The sequence below is a fragment of the Phymastichus coffea genome, unplaced genomic scaffold, assembly GCF_024137745.1.
Source record: "Phymastichus coffea isolate CEN01 unplaced genomic scaffold, Cenicafe_Pcof_1.1 PCOF00002, whole genome shotgun sequence".
NCBI lineage: Eukaryota > Metazoa > Arthropoda > Insecta > Hymenoptera > Eulophidae > Phymastichus > Phymastichus coffea.
The window spans coordinates 13,677,070-13,702,279 of record NW_026706813.1 but is presented as its reverse complement, the minus strand read 5'-3'; the positions used below and the strand labels follow the sequence as shown (position 1 = coordinate 13,702,279).

General features: G+C 33.6%; 1 protein-coding gene across 3 annotated transcripts in view; it reads left to right on the top strand.

Annotated features, from left to right (window-relative positions):
• The window catches only part of LOC131663375 (matrix metalloproteinase-14), an 860,133-nt gene that overhangs the window by 103,147 nt on the left and 731,776 nt on the right, over positions 1-25,210 (top strand). The window contains exons 1-2 of one of the 3 annotated variants that reach the window (XM_058933771.1): positions 16,965-17,231; positions 17,322-17,364. The exons of the other annotated variants lie outside the window; for them this stretch is intronic. Of the exons in view, the coding sequence (XP_058789754.1) occupies positions 17,227-17,231; positions 17,322-17,364 (48 nt within the window). The 5' untranslated portion in view covers positions 16,965-17,226. Of the gene's footprint in view, positions 1-16,964; positions 17,232-17,321; positions 17,365-25,210 lie in introns of those variants that run through there. 3 annotated transcript variants of the gene reach the window in all.

Sequence of the window (25,210 nt, the reverse complement as noted above, 5' to 3'; positions counted from 1 at the left end):
AACTAAACGTAAAAGTTCAGCGAGTGTTAATTCTAGTAATTTTGATGATTGTAATATTAGTAATGTAAAGCTATTTCTCAATTCAAATGCTATCCATATAGAAATCTCAATTTGAATATCAATCAAAATCAGTATGCTGTTCTCTACGATATGTATACTAATTTTCAAAACGCTTACTATGGTAAAGAAAACGAGCCGTTACTCATTAAAAAAGATTTCATTAATAAAGTACCGCTGATAGTTGTAGACTGCTCCAAACAAAATGAAACATTAAAAAGCACACCAGTTGATGTTCGCCTAGAATTTGAAACTCAGACTGACTTTCTTGATGATACTACGGCCTACTGCTTAATATTATATGATCGTATTGTACAATATAATCCAATGAGTGGTGTTATTAAAAAATTAGTTTGAAATTAACAAGACATTATGTAATCAATGTATACAATGCTTTTCAATAAAAAAGAAAATAAAATATATATATATATATATATTGTTGAAATTTAATACAAACTACTGTAACAGGCTGTCGCCTAGCCTATAATCTCTAAAAAAAGTGCCCTTATTATAACTAGACGAAGCCTTGTTATCTATGTGCTCAAAGCACAGTAACCTACCTCGCCTCGGAGTGCGCCTGCGCAGAGTCTCTTCACTGTTCCGAGTTGAGTTCCCCCAACTCACCGCTTGGCGGCGCTGTCGCCCCTTGCTAGTAGCGCTCGTGCGGCCGCCGCTGGAACCTAAGTCGTCGACTCGCGTCTATCGATAATCGCACGATTCGTGCTACGCAACCGGCGAATTCGAATCCCCTGAAAATAAACACTGGCGCGACCTCCGGACAAAGGAAAGACTAAATAACGACTATTTAACTCGAAAGTAACGATCAACATGCACTTTATTGATGCAATTTAACTACACGGGAGTTTTGCCGAGAGACTTTCGCACGCTCGCGTGAATGACAAGACACGCTGTTTGAGAGAGAGAGAAAAAAAACCGCGATTACCGCGAACTACCTGCTCGCACGCAACAACAGATTCTTCGCGCTCGCTGCGCGGATTCGCACGCAAATTATAATAATAATTGAAAAGGGAAGAAGGTGCACCTACCGCGATATCGATAAGGATACGGTGGCCAACCGTATCCGACTAACACGCTGTTGATCGACTGTTTCGCTGCTTGCTGCACCGCTTCGATTGCTATTGCTGCTGTTGTTGTTGTTGCCACAGATGTTGCTGCTATTGCTGCTGCTGCTGTTGCTGCTACTGCAGTCGCTGCTACTGCTACTGCTACTGCTGCTGTTAGCACACCCACCCACGCACTCAGGTTCGCAATGTCAATGGCAAAACACGGGAGACTCGGGAAGATTGGAGGTTAGCGCGACGCTGACAGACTGAGTAACACAGTCATACTGCCGGTCGGAGCCTCCCCTCCCGGTCATTGCCCCTTACGCGCTCTCTCTCTCTCTCGCGAACCGAACGCGGCTCCTCTCGCTTAACCGCTCGTTAACCTCGCGCGAGTCTTACGATTTTCGGTAATCGTTGCACTACCTATAATCATACTATATAGTGACTATGACGCCCTCTACTTTCGAATGGTGAGGTATGGACTTTATATAGAACAAACACATGCACGTACTCTCAAAACGGCTTTGGTATCTCGTAGAGTTCACATTATCTTCTTCATCTTTTCAAATGGATTACGTATTAGATATTCAAGACTTTCAAGATTCAAACGAGTCTTTTGTATGTAAAGAATTCGCCTATTTACCTTTATATTGATACTTTTCCAACTGTGCTTCTATTGGAACCACCGCATCATTGGTGTAAACTTCCTATCATATGTCATAAAGTAAATAAATTCTTAGAAATGTTTTATCATAGTATATTATGGAGATCTGGCATTATACCATGTAACATTTTACCACATGTATTAAGCAATCATTTATATATTTCTAGAAATATTTATGTAAAGTATTGCAAAAGAAACAATGGTTACAAAAAATATTACCTAAAAAGTAAGTATAAAAATTATTTTTTGTCAGAAATTAAAATCATTATTAATTATAAAGGGGTCGTCCCTCTACTCTATAGGTATAGTCCGTTCAAGGAGAGAGACAGAGAAGTATCTATACTGTTAGGAACGCACCTAGCCATCATATAGCTTAGCAAGCTAGAGACGCTCCCCCCTCTGAGGGCTCACTATGTCGAGCCAGCATATAGCTTACCTAAGCGCCTTACCAACTTCTTTATGACGAAGGAAACAGAAAGAAAGAGACCGATATTTTTTATTTAAAATGATTTATTTATTTATTAAATTATAGAAAATGTTATTATGCTAATTTTTTTTATTTAATATTTTTTTCCTACCACATGGTTTGGTAGGTCGTGTTGGTGTCCTAATAAAATAGGAATATATGGTGGAGTTCCTTATATTTTCTATATACTTTACTCTAGGTACCACTTTGTGCGTGTTAGTGGTAGCGGTGTCGGTGGTAATCGTGCTGCTGGTGGTAACGGTGTTTGCTTTTGGAAGGGCATTTTCATTGCTACTCATTAAACGTCTAGCTGCAGCATCATTAGTGATCTAAAAATAATATAAATTTACAATTTAATTATAAAATAAAAATTTATTTATATAATAATAATAATAAATAAACTTACCTTCATAATTAATTTTTTTGGTAGTAGATTTGCAAACGATTTTAATGGTCTAGCGTGTTACGTCCGGAATTTACAAATATTTAATTTAATTTACCTGAAAAATCAATCTAGAGCAAGCCAAGCTTGGCAAATATATCGAAAGGAAAAAAGAACCTGTCGTAGCGAGTTACCCTTCGCTACCTTTTCGCCTGTTATTTTTTTTTGCGATTTGTCGATCTCCAGTCCGACGTTTGACAAGTAGTGGAATGTGCCTAAATCACCGCTCACAGCCAGTCACACTTAACAAGTCGAGAGGGATTAACGGAATGTTTCGGTTTGAGTTGAACTTCACTGATTTTAAGAGGTATCGTTTCCTTTATTAGATTTACACCTTTTTACTTCGACGTTTCGCGCAGCTTGTTACCGTCCCCAGTCCTCTCTACAATCGAGGAAAAAGTCCCCTATGGCCCGCCCACTGGCGTACTAACTAATGTCATCGGCCAATAGGTTAATTGCTCAATCAGCTTCGCGAGTCGTTCCTTATCCTATTCAACAATTTTTGCGAAAGCGTGAGAAAAGAGAACTGTCTCTCCCACTTTCGCGACGTGCTTTTGACAAAAGCGCATATTAAACGGAAAGCTATACGTGACTTTCATTCTCCGCGGAAAACGGCATCGGCTTACATGTACATTCCATTTAAAGGTCGATTCGTACCGAAGTTGCTGATCGCGAGGAACCGCGAGAGGGAGGTAATAGAAGGAAATACTAGAGGGAACCTGGAGAGGGAGTGTCTCTCGGTTTTGAATTTGCATTTGTTGGAGAGTAATTTTTAACGGTTTAATTTCTATGTCTAAAGCAACGGTTTTTTTATTTTCTTCTGCGAGGGTAGTGGATACTTGTTCTGCAATTTTCTTAGCCTCTATCTTGATCTGTTGTTCTTCAGCTAGAATAGCCGCTTCTCGTTCTTCAAGTTCTTGTTGTTTTTCAAAAAGTCGAAATTGTAGTTCCTCCAGTTGTTTTTTTATTAATATCACTACCTCTAATTCTTTCAAGTAAGTTTTTGTTTGTTTCTTCGTTATATTGTTCTAAGGGTGACGATCTTCCGCTGCCATTTTCTGACATTGCTATTTTTCCTAAACTGTTTCTGTGAAAATAAAAGTTATTCTTTTGCAAAATGAGGTGTTTGTTTGATTTTTTTGATCAGTGAAAAAAAAATGTTGTAAAATTGCGAGGTGAAAGATAAAGATAAAGTATTAAAATAAAACGAAAGAGAAATAAAACTTCTTTAAGTTTGTAAAATGTCACGCTCTGATAAGCATTATTTCGATTTTTTCTGTTAGTTAATTAATTATTGATTAATTAATTGTTTAATTTTGTACGACAGTAATTATGAGCATCGAATACCTTTGTAAGAAAGGTATTCCACCGCGTGTGTCACCAAATGTTACGTACGAAATTTACAAATATTTAATTAAATTTACTTGGAAAATCTGCCTAGAGTAAGCGAAATGATCGAAAGGAAAAAAAGAAATAAAAGGAGAACCTGTTGTAGCCGGTACCCTTCGCTATCTTTCGAATTGTTGTTTCCTTGTGATTAGTTGATCTGCAGTCCGTCGCTTGCCAAGGAAATGATTGTGCCTAACGCACCGCTCACGACCAGTCACACTTCACAAGACGAGAGGGAATATCGAAGTTTCGGTTAAGTTGAATTTACGAATTTTCAGAAGTATCGACACCTTTATTGGATTAATACTTATACTTTGACGTTTACAAGAAGATTAAATGTTTCGATTTAAAATGTACTTTTCTAATTTAAGAGATTCGACACCCTTTACTTAGACTTTACGCGCACGTTCTTGTTGCTTCACTGCCGGTTACTTAATGTCGCGAGTCCTCCTGCAATCGAGAAAAAAACTTCGCGATGACCCGCCCATTGACGTATTAACCAATGTCACCGGCCAATGGGCTAATTGCTTAATCAACTTCGCGAGTCGTTGTATATTCCATTCAGCAATTCTTGCGAAAGTGTGAAAGAAGAGAACTGTCTCTTCCGCCTTCGCGACGTGCTTTTGTTAAAGCGCATATTAGACGGAAAGCTATACGCGATTTCCATTCTTTGCAGGAAACGGCATCGGCTTACATGTACATTCCATTTAAAGGTCGATCCGTACCGAAGCTGCCGAAAGCGAGGAACTGCGCAGTTAGCCGTTTGCGTGAGAAAAATTAAAAGACACACGCAAACTGCTATTTCGACGACATATCAGCGTCTGATGTCTAGCTTGCTTGGGACGTAAGATAGCGTTTGCAAATCTTTTTTTGGCTACTTCAACTACTGCCTTTTTGGCCGCAACCTTCGCAACTCTTTCGGCCGCAGACCTTACGGCAGTTGCAGTCTTTTCGGCTGCAGCTCTAGTAGCTCTTTCGGCCCTTATGTTCGCAGCTTCAGCGGCCTTTTCAGCCCTTTCAGCCGCAGACCTTTCGACCGCACCCCTCTCAGCCGCAGTCCTCTCGACCGCAGATCTTTCAGCCGAAACCCTTGCCTTCTCTAAATTTTCAACGTCGTGATGTAACCAAAACAGAAAAATATATTCATAAGTGTGTGTGTGTGGGTGTAAAACATACCTGAATAACAAACTGCAAAATATGTTGAAGACAACGCTTGTGAATTGGATCCAATACGATTATATTTATCTGAATAGACAAAATTTAAACGAATAAAAATAAATATATTTTTTATATTTGTATTATATTTAAATCATTATTTTACTTACCATATTCAATATAGAAATTAGTAAATTATAAAATATTGTTGTTGACAAACTTGCCAACAGGACCGGTAGAGTCAATACAAATTATAAAAATTAATTATTAATACGCGAGCTTTCCTAATTAGTAGAATATATATAAATATATAGAAATATATAGAAATACTTACGTTTATCATGAATATAATCATGATATTCACGGTACTTATTCTTTGGAAATAGTTCATTTTTTTGTATTTTTTTAACACAAAAAAGGACACAATAAAAATTCACTTCTACCAAATAGAACGCGGCTTACTCTCATTGAAAACTAGCGAACGATTGACTCTGGAAAAGATTTTCCTATAAAATCAGGATGTTTCCTAATCTCTAAAAGAAACTCTAGTCATACTACAAAAAATTTTTAAAGGAAGAGGAACATCTATTTCGTTTTCGATGGTTTTCATGTGGGGGATTGTTAGCGCAACTCAACAAGAGGCTAACTTAAAAACTTCATTTCTAAGTAAACAGTACGCTCTGTCGAAGGGCCCACTGGCAGATAAACATATGTCAAATTATCGCGATACCACGACACCTTCATCGGGCGGTCTTTTTGTGTCCCAGGACAAACATACGAGGTGTGATCAAAAAGTAAGGTGAATTTTGAAATTTAGCGGGCTACGTCCGTTTGATCTTCGACTTTTTTATTTGGTTATGTCGGTACACTCGTCTAGAACATACGTTCCAAATTTCAGCTTTGTAGTATGTTTGGTTTGTTTGTGAGAGGCATCAAGGTTAGAAGTGTTTTGCGTGCTCCACGATTTGCTGCTGTCTAAAAACATGGATCAAAGAGTTTGCATTAAATTTTGTGTGAAAAATGGAATCAAATGTTCCAAAACACTTGAAATGCTGAAAGTGGCATACGGTGAGTCTACTTTAAGCCAAAAAAATGTTTACAAGTGGTATAAACTCTTCCAAGAAGGCCGAGAAGACACCGACGACGAACCTCGTTCTGGATGCCCCAGCACATCAACAACTGATGAGAATGTTGAAGAAGTGAAGAAAATAGTGTTGGGAAATCGTCGAATTACCATTAGAGAAATTGCTGATGATATTGGCATCTCATTTGGTTCGTGCCAATCAATTTTGACGAGTGTTTTAGACATGAGACGTGTGTCAGCGAAGTTTGTTCCGAAATTGCTCAATTTCGACCAAAAGAAACGTCGCATGAGCATCGCCCAAGAGCTACTGAATGACGTCAACGATGATCCAGATTTACTCAACAGGGTTATAACAGGTGACGAAACATGGGTATACGGTTATGACGTCGAGACTAAGACTCAATCGTCCCAGTGGAGGCATTCTGGATCACCAAGACCAAAAAAAGCATGCCAAGTTCGATCAAATGTAAAGGTTTTGCTTACAGTTTTCTTTGACTGCAGGGGCGTGGTGCATCTTGAGTTCTTGCCACAGGGTAGAACAGTAAATAAGGAATATTACCTGCAAGTTATGCGCAAGTTGCGCGAAGCAATCCGCCAGAAACGTCCGTATTTGTGGAAAAATAAAAATTGGCTTTTGCACCATGATAACGCCCCTGCTCACACATCGTTGCTTGTGCGCGAATTTTTGGCTAAAACCAACACAGTAACGATGCCACAGGCACCGTATTCCCCAGATCTGGCCTCCTGTGACTTCTTCTTGTTCCCAAAACTGAAGAGGCCCATGAAAGGACGGCGTTTTGCCACGATTAAGGAGATAAAGACGGCATCGAAGGATGAACTAAACAAGATCACAAAAAATGATTTTCTGAAATGCTTTGAGGATTGGAAAAAGCGTTGGCACAAGTGCATTATATCCGAGGGGGATTACTTTGAAGGAGATAAAATAAAAATTGATGATTAAATAAATATTTTTTGAGAAAAATAAAAATTCACCTTACTTTTTGATCACACCTCGTATATCTCTTATACATTAGCGGCATCCTTTGTGTTCCAGGATATACATATATCCCTTATACATTGGCGACTCCTTTGTGTTCCAGGACATACAGTGCTTATCTACTTCAATGAAAAGAAGGCTGGTGCACCAGTTTTGAATTTGAACGGTGAACGGCAAAATTGATATAGTCCAGACTTGCATTTAGAGGCTCTTTTGTGACTATGTTTTCTTTTAATTTATATTTAATAGTATGAGAATATATATCAAAAGACGAAAAATAGTTGCACGCCTGTCATTCGTTCGAATAAATCAACTGCTAGCAGTTTTTTGCACGATGAATATGGTTCAAATATGGTAAAACTCCTGGGATGTATCTAATTTAGTATGGGTGAAGAAGGCATAATTGTTATTTCTTATGAAATTTTTTAGGTAATTAATTTGAAATTAAACTTTCTTAGCGCATTGTTTCCTATTAGACTATCTTCTTAAGTAGAAAAGTCATTCGTTCGTCAGCCACTGTACGGATCGGACGTGTTTATGTTTGCTCCGGTATTATAGGCTGAAGGATTAGTGAAAGTGAGACCCAAGTAAATACGGGTATTAGTAATACAGTGCTAGACAGAATTTAAATATCGATAACATTATACGTAAATTAAAAAGCAGTGAAATTGATATCCTTGAAACTGATATCATAAACAAACAAATTATAAGTTGAATACCTAAGTCAAACTAAAACTAAAATGGAGAGAACTCCAGATAAACTAGTCAATGAAAAGTGGAAAACAGTGAGTGGAAAAAGATCAAGGCATAGCCCTCAATCAAGTGAGAGAATAAACAAGTGTCCTGCACATACACTGGACAATTGGCTAAGCGCGAAAGCAAATGTAACTGAAACTTCAAACCGTTTCACACCGCTGAATTCTACGGAAAATTGTACAGACAAGGATGTCAACAAACAGGTATTCAAATCACCGCCAATATACATAGAAAATGTAGAGGATATTAAGCCTCTAGAAGAGCTGTTAAATAGTATAGCAAAGAATAGCTATACTATCAAAGTACTGAGCAAAAACAAAGTACGTATACAGCCTGCTAACTCAGAAAAATACTTGCCAATTGTTAGTGCATTGAAAGAAAAGAAAACTCAATTCTACACATTTCAACGCAAGCAAGGTAAAGGCTTTAAGGTCGTACTGAGGGGATTGCACCCTTCAATCAATACCGAAGAAGTGATAAGCGAACTCGAAGAAAGTGGACATAAAATCATGAAAATCGACAACATCCACAGTAGAATCACCAAGGCACCAACTCCGCTATTCACAATTGAATTGGAGGTAAGAAGTAATAACAAAAATATTTTCGAAATCAACAGGCTGCTCAATTCGGTAGTAACATTCGAGCCACTGAGAAAAAGGCGAGAAATTCCACAGTGTCTAAACTGTCAAGAGTTTGGTCACACTAAAAACTACTGTAGTAAGGCAATAGTGTGTGTCAAATGCGCCGAACATCACAGCTCTAAATACTGTCCAAAGAAAAAAAAAATGACATGTGCAAACTGCAATGGAAACCATCCTGCCAGCTACAGAGGCTGCCCGGTTCATAAACAGCTCCAGCAAAAGTTATTCCCAGCCTTAAGGGATAAAACGGCAACATCACTCAACAGCAAAGTAGCAAATCAAAGAAAGGAAACTTTAGCAACACAAACAACTAATCCAAACATCACGTATGCACAAGCGACAGCTGGCACTCTAAGGACAGATTCCACCAACACAATAGACTTAACTACCACGAACTATCAATCTGAACCAGACAATAAAAACCGCGAATCAAAAACAGAAGCACTATTTGAAAAATACATGGATGTAAATAAAAACAGCGAATCAAAAATAGAAGCACTATTTCAGAAATGCATGGATAGAATGGATACGATGATCAATCTACTGACAACACTGATTGATAAATTAGTAAAATGAATCATGACAAAGATAAAAAATTGAAAATAGTCATCTGGAATGCAAATGGACTAAGTAGAAGGAAATTAGAACTGGAAAATTTCCTCATTCGCGAAGACATAGACGTCACTCTCATTTCTGAAACTCACTTCACAAGTAAGCATTATTTTAAGATACTAAAATATACAATTTATCAAGCAGACCACCCGGATAACAAAGCACATGGGGGCGCAGCAATAATAGTTAAAAACTTTATAAAACATCATGCAATTGTCAATCATCAAGACATAAATATGCAAGCAGCAAGCATAGTGATTGAGGACAATTCAGGGCCGATTACACTATCAGCCATTTACTGTCCTCCCAACCACACAATAGACAAAGGTGACTTCAACTCCTTCTTTAACTCATTAGGACGAAGGTTCATATCTGGTGGTGATTTCAACGCCAAACACCCCTGGTGGGGCTCCAGATCAACCACTCCAACTCCGAGAGGTAAACAATTATACGAGTCTATGAAGGAAAATAACTGCTCTCCCATTTCAACCGGGAAACCTACCTACTGGCCAACAGATTTAAACAAGCTCCCGGACCTCATAGATTTTGCAATAGTTAAAGGAATAAATACTTACTACTTTACGGCGAACACAAGCTTAGAATTAACATCGGATCACACACCAATAATAATAGTATTGCATACCAAGATAGTAAGGAAAGAATCAACAATTCAAACCACTAACTGGAACAAATAGAAACAATTCATTAAAGACAATATAAATAGTAATATACCGTTAAAGTCCAATAGCGATATAGAGAAAAGCATTGAAAAATTTAATACTCTAATTAAAATAGCTTACAACAAATTCACTACCAAAGCAAAGAGGAAAAGTGAGCAACACACATCAACCAATATAACAAAGAAAATTCAAGAAAAAAGAAAGCTCAAGAAAAACTGGCAGATTTCTAGGCTCTGGAAAGATAAGGCAAAGCTAAATACGGCAATAAAAGAACTAAAAAATTTGCTCCAACTTGAAAAAAACAGAGAAGTAGAAAAATTCCTGAGCGATCTTACACCCACAGCATCCACAGATTATTCACTATGGAAAGCCACACGTAATCTCAGGAATCCAACACAATTCATTCCACCTATTCGTCAGTCCTCAGGAAGTTGGGCAAAGAGCAATAAAGAGAAAGCTCAAGCATTTGCAAACCATCTTAGCAAAATATTTACACCAAACAAAAGAATTATTACAGAGTCAGAAGAAAGACAGTTGCTAAATAACTCAAGAAATGAGGAGAATGGTCAGACGAAATCAGTCAAATTAACAGAAGTAACCAAGTTAATAAGTAAAATTAAAAATAAAAAAGCCCCAGGAATAGACAATATAACAGGAAAGATGATTAAGGAACTACCCATTGAAGCACTGAGGCACATAACAATCATCTTTAATGCTTGTCTCCGAATTTGCTATTTCCCATCCACATGGAAAAAGGCTCAAGTTATCGTCATTTCTAAACCAGGGAAAATATTGGAACAAGTTACTTCTTATAGACCTATTAGTCTACTGCCAGTTTTCTCTAAAATCTTTGAGAAAGTCATCCTTGCCAGAATGAATGGGTTTATAGATGAAAAAAATCTGATCCCTGATCACCAATTTGGATTTCGACGCAAACATTCAACAATAGAACAAGTTAATCGCATAGTAGTTCAGATCCGGAAAGCGCTTGAGGACAGAAAATTTTGCTCAGCAGTGTTTCTCGACATAAAGCAAGCTTTCGATAGAGTCTGGCATAAAGGACTAGTCTACAAGATTGGAGAAGTATTTCCAACCAACTTAGCAAAGTTGCTGCATTCATATCTATCAAATAGATATTTTAGAGTCAAGGTGGATGATGTAATCACGGATGAGTTCCCAATCAATGCAGGTGTTCCACAAAGAAGTGTACTAGGGCCTGTACTCTACACAATCTACACAGCGGATATCCCAGTCACGCAAAACATCACAACAGGAACGTATGCAGATGATACGGCACTACTGACCACTCATGAAGACTGCGAGGAGGTATCGCATATTCTACAGAGATATCTCAACGAGATTCAAACCTTGTTGAATAATTGGAGAATAAGAGTGAATGAGGACAAATGTAACCATGTCACATTCACTCTTAAAAGGAAAACTTGCCCACCAGTCCTACTGAATGGTAAAAATATTCCACAAAGCGAGCATGCAAAATATCTGGGACTACCTAGACCGAAGATTGAATTGGAGAGTGCACATCTGGACGAAAAGAAAACAGCTTAACTTGAAACTAAGGAAAATGTACTGGCTGATAGGAAGAAAATCTCAGCTAGCCCTTGATAACAAACTACTTCTATACAAGTCTATTCTCAAACCTGTGTGGACATATGGAATTCAACTGTGGGGAACAGCATCCAACTCCAACATCGAAATACTAGAAAGATTTCAATCAAAGACATTAAGGGCTATTGTGGATGCACCTTGGTTCATTCCAAATGATATTATAAGAAAGGACACAATGATACCAACAGTGAAGGAAGAAATTAGCACATTTTTCAACAATTACAAAGAGAGATTACAAACCCATCCTAACCCACTAGCAGCTCGCATTGTTCAGGATTACATCAGAAATTCTCGTCTCAAAAAACATAAACAACTTATAACAACTTAATTATTTATTTTCATTTATTTTCATTTCTAATGTAACGTAATTATAATCTTTGTTTGATATTATAAAATCAAAGTAACGTAACCATCTAATCCAGGACCGAGTATTCCACTGGGAAGCTCACCTTGTCAAAATGCTTTATTATAATACGTTATAAAATTTACCAAATGTTGAATTGCAGATTGTAAATTTAAATAGGAGAAAAAAAAAAAAAAAAAAAAAAAAAAAAAAAGTAGAAAAGTTATCGGGTAATAGGTATAAAGCTAAATGAAAGTTGTAAAACTGTAATCTTCTTTTACTTAGGGTTTGTATGCTTTTATAGGCATTTCTTCTTAACAGTAATTGTAAGAGATCGTTTGCGTGAATGATAGTATGATAGGTTTTCTTGATATTTCTAATAATGAAACTGCTATATCTGTGTCTAGTAAAAGGCGTAGTGTTTCTAAATAAATAGTCGGTGATTGATTATTGAGAAGTAACAGGATGGTTTTTTATGTCTGGTGATTTATTGTCTGTTTTCCCTGTGCTAACTTTACTGCCATTCTCTGGTCACATTGTTTACTAGAAAATCTATCCCTTTTCCCGTTAATTATAATTTTTCATTGCGTAGCTTACTTTTTTTCGCAATCTCCTTTCCAATAGCCTGATCTTTTGCAGTAATCATAAATAGATTAGTTTATGGTGGTCTTTATTGTATATTATTACTTCTAATTCTTAGATTTGTACTGATACTCTGTATATACCCAAGATAATATAATCTCTAATATATTTTCATACGTTTATTACTCTGTTGATTCGTATTTACCATAGTTTGTAAGTTGTTACTATTGTTACGTCGATACAAAAGAAAAAGTACGTGACGAATTATGATAAGTACGAGGGTGGTCGGATAAGTACTTAGCCTCACCGCCTGATGGCGCTATTCTCGCAAAAGAAATATTCTATCACGTAGTACAATCTTCTCGATAGTTACTGTCAAGATTTTAGCCGGATCGGAGTTGTAGTTTATTTTTGAGAGCGTATGAAAGCAAGTGTGTCCGTTGATTTTTGAAAAATGGAAAAAGAGCAGTATCGGTCGGTGATTCGATTCTTGTTTTTGGAAGGGAAATCGTGCAGCGAAATCAAAAAGCGCTTGGATGCTGTGTACGGTGACTCTTCTCCTTTGATGGCGACCGTCAAAAATTGGTTTAACGAGTTTCAACGTGGTCGCACGCCGATTTTTGAAGAGCCACGTCCAGGTGCTCCGAAAACGGCTACCACGGAGGATAACGTGACAAAAATTCACGATCTCGTATTGGCAGATCGACGATTGAAGGTGCGCGAGATAGCTAAGATCGTAGGCATCTCAAAAGACCGCGTGGGTCATGTCCTGCATGAAATTTTGGGCATCAGAAAGCTGTCGGCACGATGGGTGCCGCGTTTGCTCACTCCGGACAACAAGCGCAACCGTGAGACAACTTCAGAGCAATGTCTGACGCTGTTTAAGCGCAATCCGAAGGAGTTTCTGCGTCGTTTCGTGACAGTCGACGAAACATGGATCCACTGGTATACACCAGAGACCAAGGAACAGTCGAAACAGTGGACTTTACCCGGCGATAGTGCTCCGAAGAAGGCGAAGACTGCCCCATCGGCCGGAAAGGTGATGGCCACCGTTTTCTGGGATTCACGATTTGTGATCTACATCGACTACCTGGAGAGGAGCAAAACGGTCACAGGGTTGTACTATGCCGAATTATTGGGCTGATTCGACGTCGAATTGCAGAAAAAACTGCCCCATTTGGCGAAGAAAAAAGTGCTCTTTGACCACGACAACGCACCGGCTCACACCTCCGCCGTCGCCATGGCCAAATTGATCGAATTAGGCTACTAACTGCTGCACCATCCACGGTATTCTCAAGATTTAGCCCCGTGCGACTTCTTTTTGTTTCCAAACTTGAAAAAGTCACTCGCCGGGCAGAAATTTGAGTCGAATGAGGAGGTAATCGCTGCCGCGGAAGCCTACTTTTCAGACCTCGAGGAAACGTATTTTTCAGACGGGTTAAAGAATTTGGAGCATCGCTGGGCCAAGTGTATCGAACTAAAAGGAGACTATGTTGAAAAATAAAACGCCACTTTTTCAAAATTTTCGTTTTTCTTTTGTAGGCTAAGTACTTATCGGACCACCCTCGTAAATAACGGGTCATGGTAACAAACCAGATATCGGTAATTTAATTTCCTATCGTATCAACCCTCCCAGGAACATTTGTAAATCTATCTAGCAGGATAGATTAGTCTAAGCACGTTCTCCATAATATTTCCACAAATATATTACTCACCGCATATTAATTCGGCGAAAACACAGGAAGGAGCACATCAGCCTATGGTATAAAAAGGCCGGATCGGGATCCGCAAAAGGCACTTCAGCAGTTCAGAGCAGTTCAGTTCGCACAGCATACGTTTCGCGCAGTACTAATTGAGTTATTTTTAAGTCTCGCTATCCGGCTACTCAGAACCGGAATGATACTCTGCTAAGCATTATAAAAATTTTCTTTAAACAACAAATCTTAAATCAAGGGCAAACACCTGAAACTGTTTGTAAAAACCTCTTCTGAAATCCAATCCTAATAAGGTAAGAAACTAAGTTATCTACCTAAACACGCTACATATAATAAAAGCGCTATCCCTTTAACCAACCTCTGCTTAACTCTTGACTAAAATCCGACTTTTACCAACGTGGCAGTATTTTATACATTATTACGTCTAGCAGTAACATCTCCTCGCCTAGACATAACACTATTAAGTTCTGCTTGTATGTTACTTATAGAGAATTTTTTGTATATTTTTTACAAACTCACGTATTTATAGCCGTAGTCATACTTTTCTTTTGTTAGCACCTCTTGTATGAGGCTATATAAAGATAATACATCCAATGCTGTATCTTACTGTTTCTGATTTGTTTTTCATGTTATCTGAATAGCTGAATATATTTTATACCAATAAATAAATTTTACACACAAAAAATAACGTTATTACGAGAGTAAAATATTTATGTTAAGCATTATTAAACGAAGCGTTATGAAATAAAAAGCCAAAAGATGGAGAATTAAAAAAGTTTCTATAATATTAAAAAATTAATTGTTTAAAACATATTTTTGTACTTTAAAACTCTTTTCTTGTTCATGTATTTCTGCAAGAGTTTCAGCACAATGGTTTACAGAATTCTATATTATTTCCTACACAAATACATATATAATTATTTACACAAAGTTTTGTATAATTTTTTGTAAAAATTTATACAAAAATTTCATCATAATATCCATCTACATTTTTCTATATAAATATGCATAAATCAATAAATTGTGTATATAAGTTTGTATAGCATATAACGTATCGATCTATAAAAACAAAATGTAAAATCTCAAGCACTATCCTCATACAAAACGGTGCAGAACACTCACATAGTTGTTTACATAAAATTAGATATAACTATATACACGAAGAATTCAGACAATCTTGCAAATATTGTGTACGAAAATATGTGAAATACCCATTGAAAAATAATTTTTCTACGAAATTTCGTACATGATTTTCTACAAAAGCTAATGCATATGTGCGGATAATGCAGTCTACATTACATCGAAAAATACCAAGTATGTTTAGTATAAATCAAAATAACTAATGAATCACTTTTGTCTTTTGTATGGCGATATTTCAAAGATGACAGGACACAATTGTAATGCTTAACAATCTTAACAACACCGATCTATAATTACAGGTACTTACTAATATACCTTATGTATATGTTTTTACATGTATAATAATTGCGTGGGTAAGAAATAAATAACTAGTTTTGCTATTTTTCAGTTGCGTGTGTATGCGTAGTGTGCATCAACGTATGTGCACATATGTGAATATGAATATTTGTAAATATACACAAATGTAAGTTTATGATTCACAAGGTAAGGCACCTGGGAATTGATTACCGTCGTTGTTACTAATCAAGCAACGGCCGGAAAAATTCTATTTTCCGGACGCTACGCAAAAAATAGAAATTAAACTTGATAAACGGTCTAGTGAATCAAATGAACGGACACACGTTTCATCATTTTGATATAGAAGATATGTAGAAATTTTTAGTAACATCATTGAGTCACCGGTTAAAATCTCTTTTTGTCAGTTTTCGTTCAACGTTAATATTTTGGCAACTAAAATTGAAATAATCAATAAATGTTAAAAAAGTAAAGACGAAGTTTCCATTTATTTTACTTCAATTATTCTTCTAAATACCTGTAAAATATTTTACTCAACAAATCTGTTTGAAAACAAGTTTTCTACTTACAGCTGAATAAAGATTCATAAAAACCGTTGAATAGTAAAGTTGTGTCGATTGACAGATCTCACTGTTAGATATTATAATCTCTAATAATAATTACATAAAAACACTTTATTGAATATCTCTGTATATTTCTAAACTTAATATATGATCGTGGATAAATACATGAAATTAAAATGTTGAAATATGATAATTTTAGACGTTTTTATCATAAAAGTATGAAATAAAATAAAAATGAATTATTTAAATAGTTCTTTAAGAAAACAATGCGTTAAACTAGATAGCGGCTACATTTGTTCATTTATTCCGTAAAAATTTATTAATATTTTAAAAAATATATCAACTGACTTATCGATATATTTTCGTTTAACATGATATAGATTTTTTTATAATTATTTATACTAGCAGAAAGTAGAGTTTTTTACTTAACAAACTATTAAATATTAGATTTTTCATAAGATGAAATTTTTAGTTTGTAAATGCGTTCATATATATTATTCACATCATATTTATTATATTATATACCATGATCATTTCGTTGTGAATTGTATTGAGATTCTTCTTTGATGAATCGTGAGTGAACAAAGTTGTTAACACTATACACAGTTAGTACACATACATATATCAAAGTGAATGGTGGGAGGTCTCAATAAACAACAGTTGTAACGTGATTGTGAGTCAGTGTATTATAAGTGAGCGTCGAGCTGAAGTGTTTGGAGACATTGGATTATGAATAATATTTTTCAGCTAAATTGATAGATACAATTTAAAGTTATAATCGAAAATGGGAATCAAACGTTCAAAAAAAGTAGTGTTCCGCGACTACGCGTATTGAAATTTAATGAGAAAGTGAATGTAATAACATAACTAGTGCGACCGATGATTTAAATTTATCATTTTGGTGGATGGTGTATATGATAACATAAATAAAAAATATTTAGATAAATATCGGAAATATGTTGTATATATTGACGTTTTTTCCGTACATTTTATTTTACAAGTCAACAGAATATCTAATTATATCTATTTTTGCGGTTAATTTTATTCATAGAACTTTTGGTCTTTCCTTAGAACTATCTCCAACGAGTGCAATGGTAAGTACTCTCCTTTGTCAATATATTCAAATTCAACTAAATTTAGTAAATATTTCAATTTAATATGTTTGATTGAACTGGACGGAAAACTGGATTTACTTTGAATAATCACACATACGCGTCTACATGCAACACTCACACACAGACACACATGGATGTGTTAACGAATCTTCATTATGTACGACTTATCTTTTTCGAAATCATCTTATTATAATATTAATTTAAAAAATTATTGTCGAACGAATTATATCCACCACCAGTAATCTTGTGTAATACTCGTACAGAATTCATACACATTTTTAGGGAAAAAATGTATAGAAAATTTGCACAAATTTGGTACAAGTCTTGTATAAGTTTCGTGTACATTTTATACAAAATTTGAACAAAAATTGTACAAAAGTTATTCTCAATAATTGACTTTTTCATAAAAATTGAATATATAAATAATATATGTATATTATGGATAAAATCAAATGGGTAGCTTCTATAGAAGATTAACTATGCATGGAAATTGAAAAAATGAAAGAAAATAATCGACTGGACCGAGATTTGAAATCGAGATCTTCATGTTACCAGATTTTTACTTTATCACTTTGCTACCTATAACTGTTATGGTATTGCTAATTTTATCTATTTTATACGTGATCTGAAAATTTTTCAATTTTTCAATCATATTCATTGAACAAAAATAGATTTGCTGATAATAGCAATGAAACTAAAATTACCTTTTAAATTAATTAAGTTTCTTAATTAGTAATTTTAAAATTAGTATTGAATATTAAATTAACTTTTAAATTAATTTAATTTTTTAATTATTAAGTGTTTTTTTGTTCATTATTTTGTTAAATTTAAATTCATTTATATTAAAAGTAAAAATATAATTCATTGCATACGATCGAATAATTCATAAACAATTTTTAGATGGCATGTAATACAGAATAAAAAATCATATGTATCGTAATAGTTATTAGTAGCTAAGTGGTAATGTATAATTCTTCTAACATGAAGGTCTTAGGTTAAAGTCTCGTTCAGATCAATATGTTATTTTTATTTTTTTAACTTGTCGTATGTAGTTCATCTTTTATGGAAGCTACCGACATTATTTTATAAATAGTGTGTATTATTTATCTATTTAATTTTTAGGAATACGTCGATTATTGATGATAAAATTTGTAAAAACTTCATGCAAATTTTATTTAAAATTTATACAAGACTTGTAACGAACTGCCGTAAATTTTTTTCGGAATATATATTTATAAAATTGATACAAATTTTTTATGAATATTGTACAAGTTTTGTACAAATTTTCTATATATTCTTATGCAAATTTCACATAGAAAATTCGTATACGTATTTTTAAAAGTTTTGGTATGTTTAGAATTGTATTTCTTTACGCGAGCGCCGTAGTAATTTCTGTTTAGCGGGTCTACATTATTCGAATAGTAGGAAAGAGCGTACAAAAATTTTTTATTTTAAAGGGAATACAGAAAAATTTAGGCATTTTATAGTTTGGCACCTAGAATATAATTCATTAAGTACATTAATATATCATATTTGTAGTCATACTTACTAATTTACTGGGATTGATAATTACTACAGTAAACATATTTCTTGATTAGATTAATCGTTGAGTATCATTAAATTTGAAAAAAAGTTATAGCTACACTTCCCATTACATACTTTTACCAACCTTAGGAAAAAATCTGGAAAGCACAAAAGTGTTATATATTGGCAAAAAATTATCACAGCATTAAAATTCAAACGTGATCGTCTTTTGTGAGCCCAAAGCTTTAAAAAAAAATATTACGGACTAAAAAAAATTAAAAAATATGTTTTATTAATAACAAAAGAATGATGAGAAAATCAAAATAATTAACTTTCATGAAACTCTGTATAGTTTTTGAACCTGTTATTGCATTTTAAAAATATCAACAACATTTAAATGTTTATGCATTTAGTTTGAAAATACGTGATCAACCAAGTTTATTCGTTAATTTTCACCCGATTTATAAGTATATTAGTAAAAAATGTATTGTTTTCTGCAAGTTCAAATATCTCAAAAATGAATAAAGATAAAAAAAAGTTGTAAATATAAAGATGTTTTAGATGAAACGAATAAATTCTAAGTAAATTAAGAAATTTGGAAAAAAATTTATTCTCTGCTTTTCTGATAGAGTTAAAGAAAATGAAAATTCTGTTGAAAAAATGTTTCAATTGTATTAAATAATCTAAATAATCAAAATATGCGAATTATTTATTTACAACTAACAATACATCAAATAAATAAAAATCATTATACATTGATCCAGAATACATAGCTATACTACTGATAGATAATACGGTAAATAAATAAGTTTTTATAATAGAACAAGAATATGTACAATTATTTTTATAAACAAATGAAGCAAAAATATGAATACCTACATTTTTATATAAATTATAGCTTTTTTTCATTAAAGTGATTGCCTTCGCTTTTGATTACGGCTTTGTAAATTATAAACAATCTTTCGAACTACACGATCTAGCTCTTTCCAAAGCAATTCAATAGGGGTAAAGTCTTGTCTCTGAGGTAGCGATTCCATAACAGTAAGTTTCTTTTTTTTTTTTAAGATTCACTTAGTAATTTTTACAAATTTTTGAGGTGTCATTGTCGTGCTGAAAAATAAAAGGAGTACCGATAAGCCGAGTGCCTAATGATAAAATGTTCTGTTGTAAAATTTGGTTGTATCCTTTTTTCTTTAAATCTCATCGATTTTTATAAGATCACCAACTTGTGACCCTGTAAAACAGCCCCAAACCATTACGGATCCTCCTCCTTGTTTAACGTTTGCAACTAAACATGTACTTAAGAACTTTTCTTTCACTCTTCTTCTTACATAAACTTTTCTTTTACTTCCAAAAATCTCAAATTTGGACTTATTACTTTAAAGAACTTTTTTCCAGTGATTAATTGTCCAATGTTTATGTTGTTTTGCAAATTTTAATCTTTTTTTAACGTTTGCAGGTCTTAGAAGTGGATTTTTAACAGCCACTCGACCACCAAATCCTTTTCTACTGTCTTCAGCGTACAGTACATTCGATGATTATTTGTTATGTTTTCATTAACGAAAGCAATTATTTCAGGCACTATCAAACGTCTATTCCGTAAAGACATTTGGATAATATACACTGCCCGTCAATCACTTTTGCCATGCTTACCTCATAATTAGGCAAACTTGAAAGTTTTGTATCTCGGTCGGAAATCATCGTATCACAAAAAACAGCATGGCATTTTAAAGGTAATTGCAAAAGCTTCTATTTAAGATGTGCAGAGACTTAAAAATGAAAATATGTGTTTTTTACAGTAAAAAAACTGATTAAAAAAATTTCAATTTTTTTAACCTCGACTTAAATCAATGCCAATTTAGAACCAGGCGGTGGAGGGCAAATCGACCGGAGGGGTTCGGAGGGTAATGTCTTTCCCTTTCAAATTAGCCCCCGCGGGCTTCTATCCGATGTTTTTTAACCGAGTTACGGCGGTTTTTTAAAAAAATAACCTTTTTTTTCAATCCTCAATTACTTCGATTTGCGTACGTTTTGGAAAAAAATGCCAAGGAGAAAAAAGTTTCATTTTGTGCCCAAGAATACGAAAATAAAGTCAAAATAAAGAAATAGAGAAAAAAATTTTTGTTCGGTTTTTTAGAGCATTAAAAAAATAAAGAAATTTAACTTTTTTTTACGCTTCGTTTTAAAATGTCTAGGGACGTAGTAAATCACAAAAAAACTAAAACTAAGCGTAAAAAAAAGTTAAATTCCTTTATTTTTTTAATGCTCTAAAAAACCGAAAAAAATTTTTTTCTCTATTTCTTTATTTTGACTTTATTTTCGTATTCTTGGGCACAAAATGAAACTTTTTTCTCCTTGGCATTTTTTTCCAAAACGTACGCAAGTCGAAGTAATTGAGGATTGAAAAAAAAGGTTATTTTTTTAAAAAACCGCCGTAACTCGGTTAAAAAACATCGGATAGAAGCCCGCGGGGGCTAATTTGAAAGGGAAAGACATTACCCTCCGAACCCCTCCGGTCGATTTGCCCTCCTCCGCCTGGTTCTAAATTGGCATTGATTTAAGTCGAGGTTAAAAAAATTGAAATTTTTTTAATCAGTTTTTTTACTGTAAAAAACACATATTTTTATTTTTAAGTCTCTGCACGTCTTAAATGGAAGCTTTTGCAATTACCTTTAAAATGCCCTGCGGTTTTTTGTGATACGATGATTTCCGACCGAGATACAAAACTTTCAAGTTTGCCTAATTTTGAGGTAAGCATGGCAAAAGTGATTGACGGGCAGTGTACTTATCTTCGCTGGCATTTGTTTTCCTCGAATACTTTATATTACATTTGTTTTCGACTCTATCCGTTTCTATAAATTTTTTAACATTGTAATCTACTTCATGCTTACTAATTTTCAATGTCTTGGCAAAGTATTATTTGATAATTTGAGTTTATGAAGAACAGTGATTTCGGTACGCTTATTATACGATAAATTTTTTTATTTAGTCCTGCTTGCTACACAAGACAAAATTTCATAATATACTAAATCTTATAGAATATGAATTTTCTGTAACTCGTTAATTTTCCTCAAATATGTATAACATTTTTTAAATTATGTAAAGGTTAATCAGAATATTTATTTATTGGTATACAAACAAATATATATTACGTAATGTACATATAACAGCATGTTCACATATAATTTAACATGCATACGAGCGAGTGTTTATAAGAAACATTAATGTAAACACACACACGTACACATATTTATTAATGGAAACTGCAATATTTCTATTTTTAGGATTTTAGGATCCATGAAAAAAGAAGAAAAAATTTCTTTCCGAATTCCTTATTTTACTTAAATTTTATATTTTTCATATAAAATAACATCTTTTTCCTAGTTATAACTTTATCGTATCTTTGTTAATTTTTTAGATTTTTGAACTTGAAAAAAACAATCTATTTTTTACTAATATACTTTCCACACAGCATGAAATGTTGCTACTAATTTTTAATATGGTCTCATGAAAAGTACGAAACATGTTAGCAATATTTCATTCAAATTTTTCAGAAATATTTATATATCCGTGCAGAACGCACTGCAGCAATGTTTTGAAAAAGTTTGCTGGCTGCAGCATGTTCTAAAATGCCTCTAAAATATTTTAAGCAACATTGCGGAAACTTTTATTGAAATATTTCTGTAGCCTCTCTTGCATGGACATATAAATATATACTCCCGGTCAAAAGTTTTTGTCCACCGAAATACAAAATTACTAAGATTTTTAAGTTTTATATCTCAGTTGGAAATCAACTTACAGAGCTCAGCAGGAGCTTTCTTGAAAGATCTTTCCAAATTCTTTCAAAATATGTATGTAACAATCACCTTAAATAATTTTTCTTTAACCCTATCAAAAACAAGTGAAATTTTTTTTTGCTTATCTTCAAGTACTTGTCGTTTTGAAAAAAAAAAATCATAGAAAATTAAAAAAAAAGCAATACGTAGCTATTTTGAATACTTAAGAAAGTGCTGTTGCAAAATTTTGTTTTGTTCAAATTCAGCGATTTTATAAGCATTTTCTTCCAAAACAACATTAAATTTCAACTCTCTGTATCTTTGAATATTCGAATGATACAAAAATATTTATTTGAAAGATAATACAAAAATGTAGCATAAACGAAAGTGGTAAAAGTAATCGCGATATTTATAAAATTTTGAACATTCCGTGACGTACTGTAGACTACCACATAAAAAATTAAAAACTACTGGCAGTGTTGAAGTTAAAATATGCTGCGATAGACCAAGGAAAACCGCAAAGTCTAATAATAAATACATTGTAAATTTAAGTTTACGCAATAGACGTTTTACAGCTAAACAAATCGCTACTGATGTGAATCGTCAAACGAAGAAACTTGTAAGTGGAACATTCGTAAAGTGCAGACTATGTGAAAACAATTTGTTCGGTAGAATTAGAATAAAGAAACCGCTATGGAGAAAGCAAAATGTCATGAAGAGATTAAAATGGGCTAAAGAACGTGAAAATTGGATAATAGTAAATCGGAAACGAGTGCTGTGGACCAATGAGTCTACATTTAAGATTTTTAATTTTAAAAGATCAGTTTATATTCGAAGATGTACAGAACAAAAATTTGCAAAAAGTTGTATTGTATCAACGGCGAAACATGGTGGCGGTTATATAATAGTTTGAAAATGTTTCAGTGAATCACAAGTAGGAGATATTGTAAAACTTGAAGGAAGCTTGAACAAGGAAAAGTACAAACAAATCATTCGGAGACATGTGGTTCCTTCGCGCACGAGTCTAATTGGCTCTCCATTCATTTTCCAGGAAGATGAAGATCCGAAATATTCTTTAAACACATGCAAAAATTATATAGTAAATTTAGAGAAGTAGGGCAAATTAAAAATGATGATGTGGTACCCTTAATCGCCAGACCTTAATCCAATTAAGTTGTTATGGGAGAAATAGATTAGGCTGTAAGAAGGACGAACCTAACTTCTGTATTAGATTTATGGACTGTACTACAAGAAGAATGGAAGCAGATATCTGCAGTAACATTAAATAAACTACCAGAGAATGTCCCAACTGTGCAAGGCTGTTATCCAAAGTAAGGGTCATTATTTTGATGAAAATAAAGTTTGATTTGATTGTATAGTAAAATTAAAATTAATCAGCATTGTGAAATATATTTATTAAAATTTAATTTACTAGGATTTTTTTATTAACAATCTGTGATAATCATAAATATCATTTATAATTATTACTACTTTATTTTAAATGTATTGTTGATTAAGTTTGTTGTCCATCACTTTGTGTAACAATATAAAAATTATGTTTAGTTATAAAATATTTTTTGAAGTACATACATGTCAATTCTATTTTATATGTTTTACCACGTATAAATACAATATTTTGAATCTTTTCTATTAATTTGCTTAAATTAAATTTAAAAATATATAAAAAATTGAAATTTGGTTGCTTTCACTCCCACCGCGACTATAACTTGTGTTGTATAAACACCAAAAATATACACCTTATATCTCCCACTTACTTTGATACGTGTAAAACAAACTAACCAATAAACAAAGTACTGCCGTCGAAACAGTCATCTATTCAAGTGCTAGTCGCGCTCGATGCTGCTTAATTTTGCTGATCGGCCGAGTGTGCATTTTCGCCATACTCCAAAATGTCAGTTAAAAAAAAAAGAAACGGCACAAAGATTTCTTTTGAAATTCTTAAAAAATTTCTGTATTTTCTGCTTATTTTCCATATAAAATAAAGCATTTTTTTCAGACAAGAATTTTTGTATGAAAATAAATTTTCTAAAAATCAAATATTAAAATTTTAAAAAATGCTCTATATTTTCTAATTTTTTTACTTAATATGTTATTTATAGCTTATTTTACTGTATTTCTTATACTCTTTCGAATGCGCCATGCAGAATAAAAAAATATTGAAAAATGGCGGGAAAAACTCAATTTGTCGAAAAAATTTCAAACTCAATTTTCTCAAAAAAGCCATCGTTTTTTTTCAAATTTTTATGATAGATTAAGCATTACAAGACCTTTAAATTGGTATAGGAGTGATCGCGTACTTTTACGTTTTAGTGATAAAATATCGATTTTTGGTTTTTTTTTCCCAAAACATTGATAATTATAGTTTTAACATGTGAAACGTGTTTTTATATATATATATATATATATATATATAGATATTTATATATACATCCATATATACTTATACAAGAATTGTACGTTTGATAGTAGTCTTGCGATTTTGATAGAATTACATTCCTTCTTCT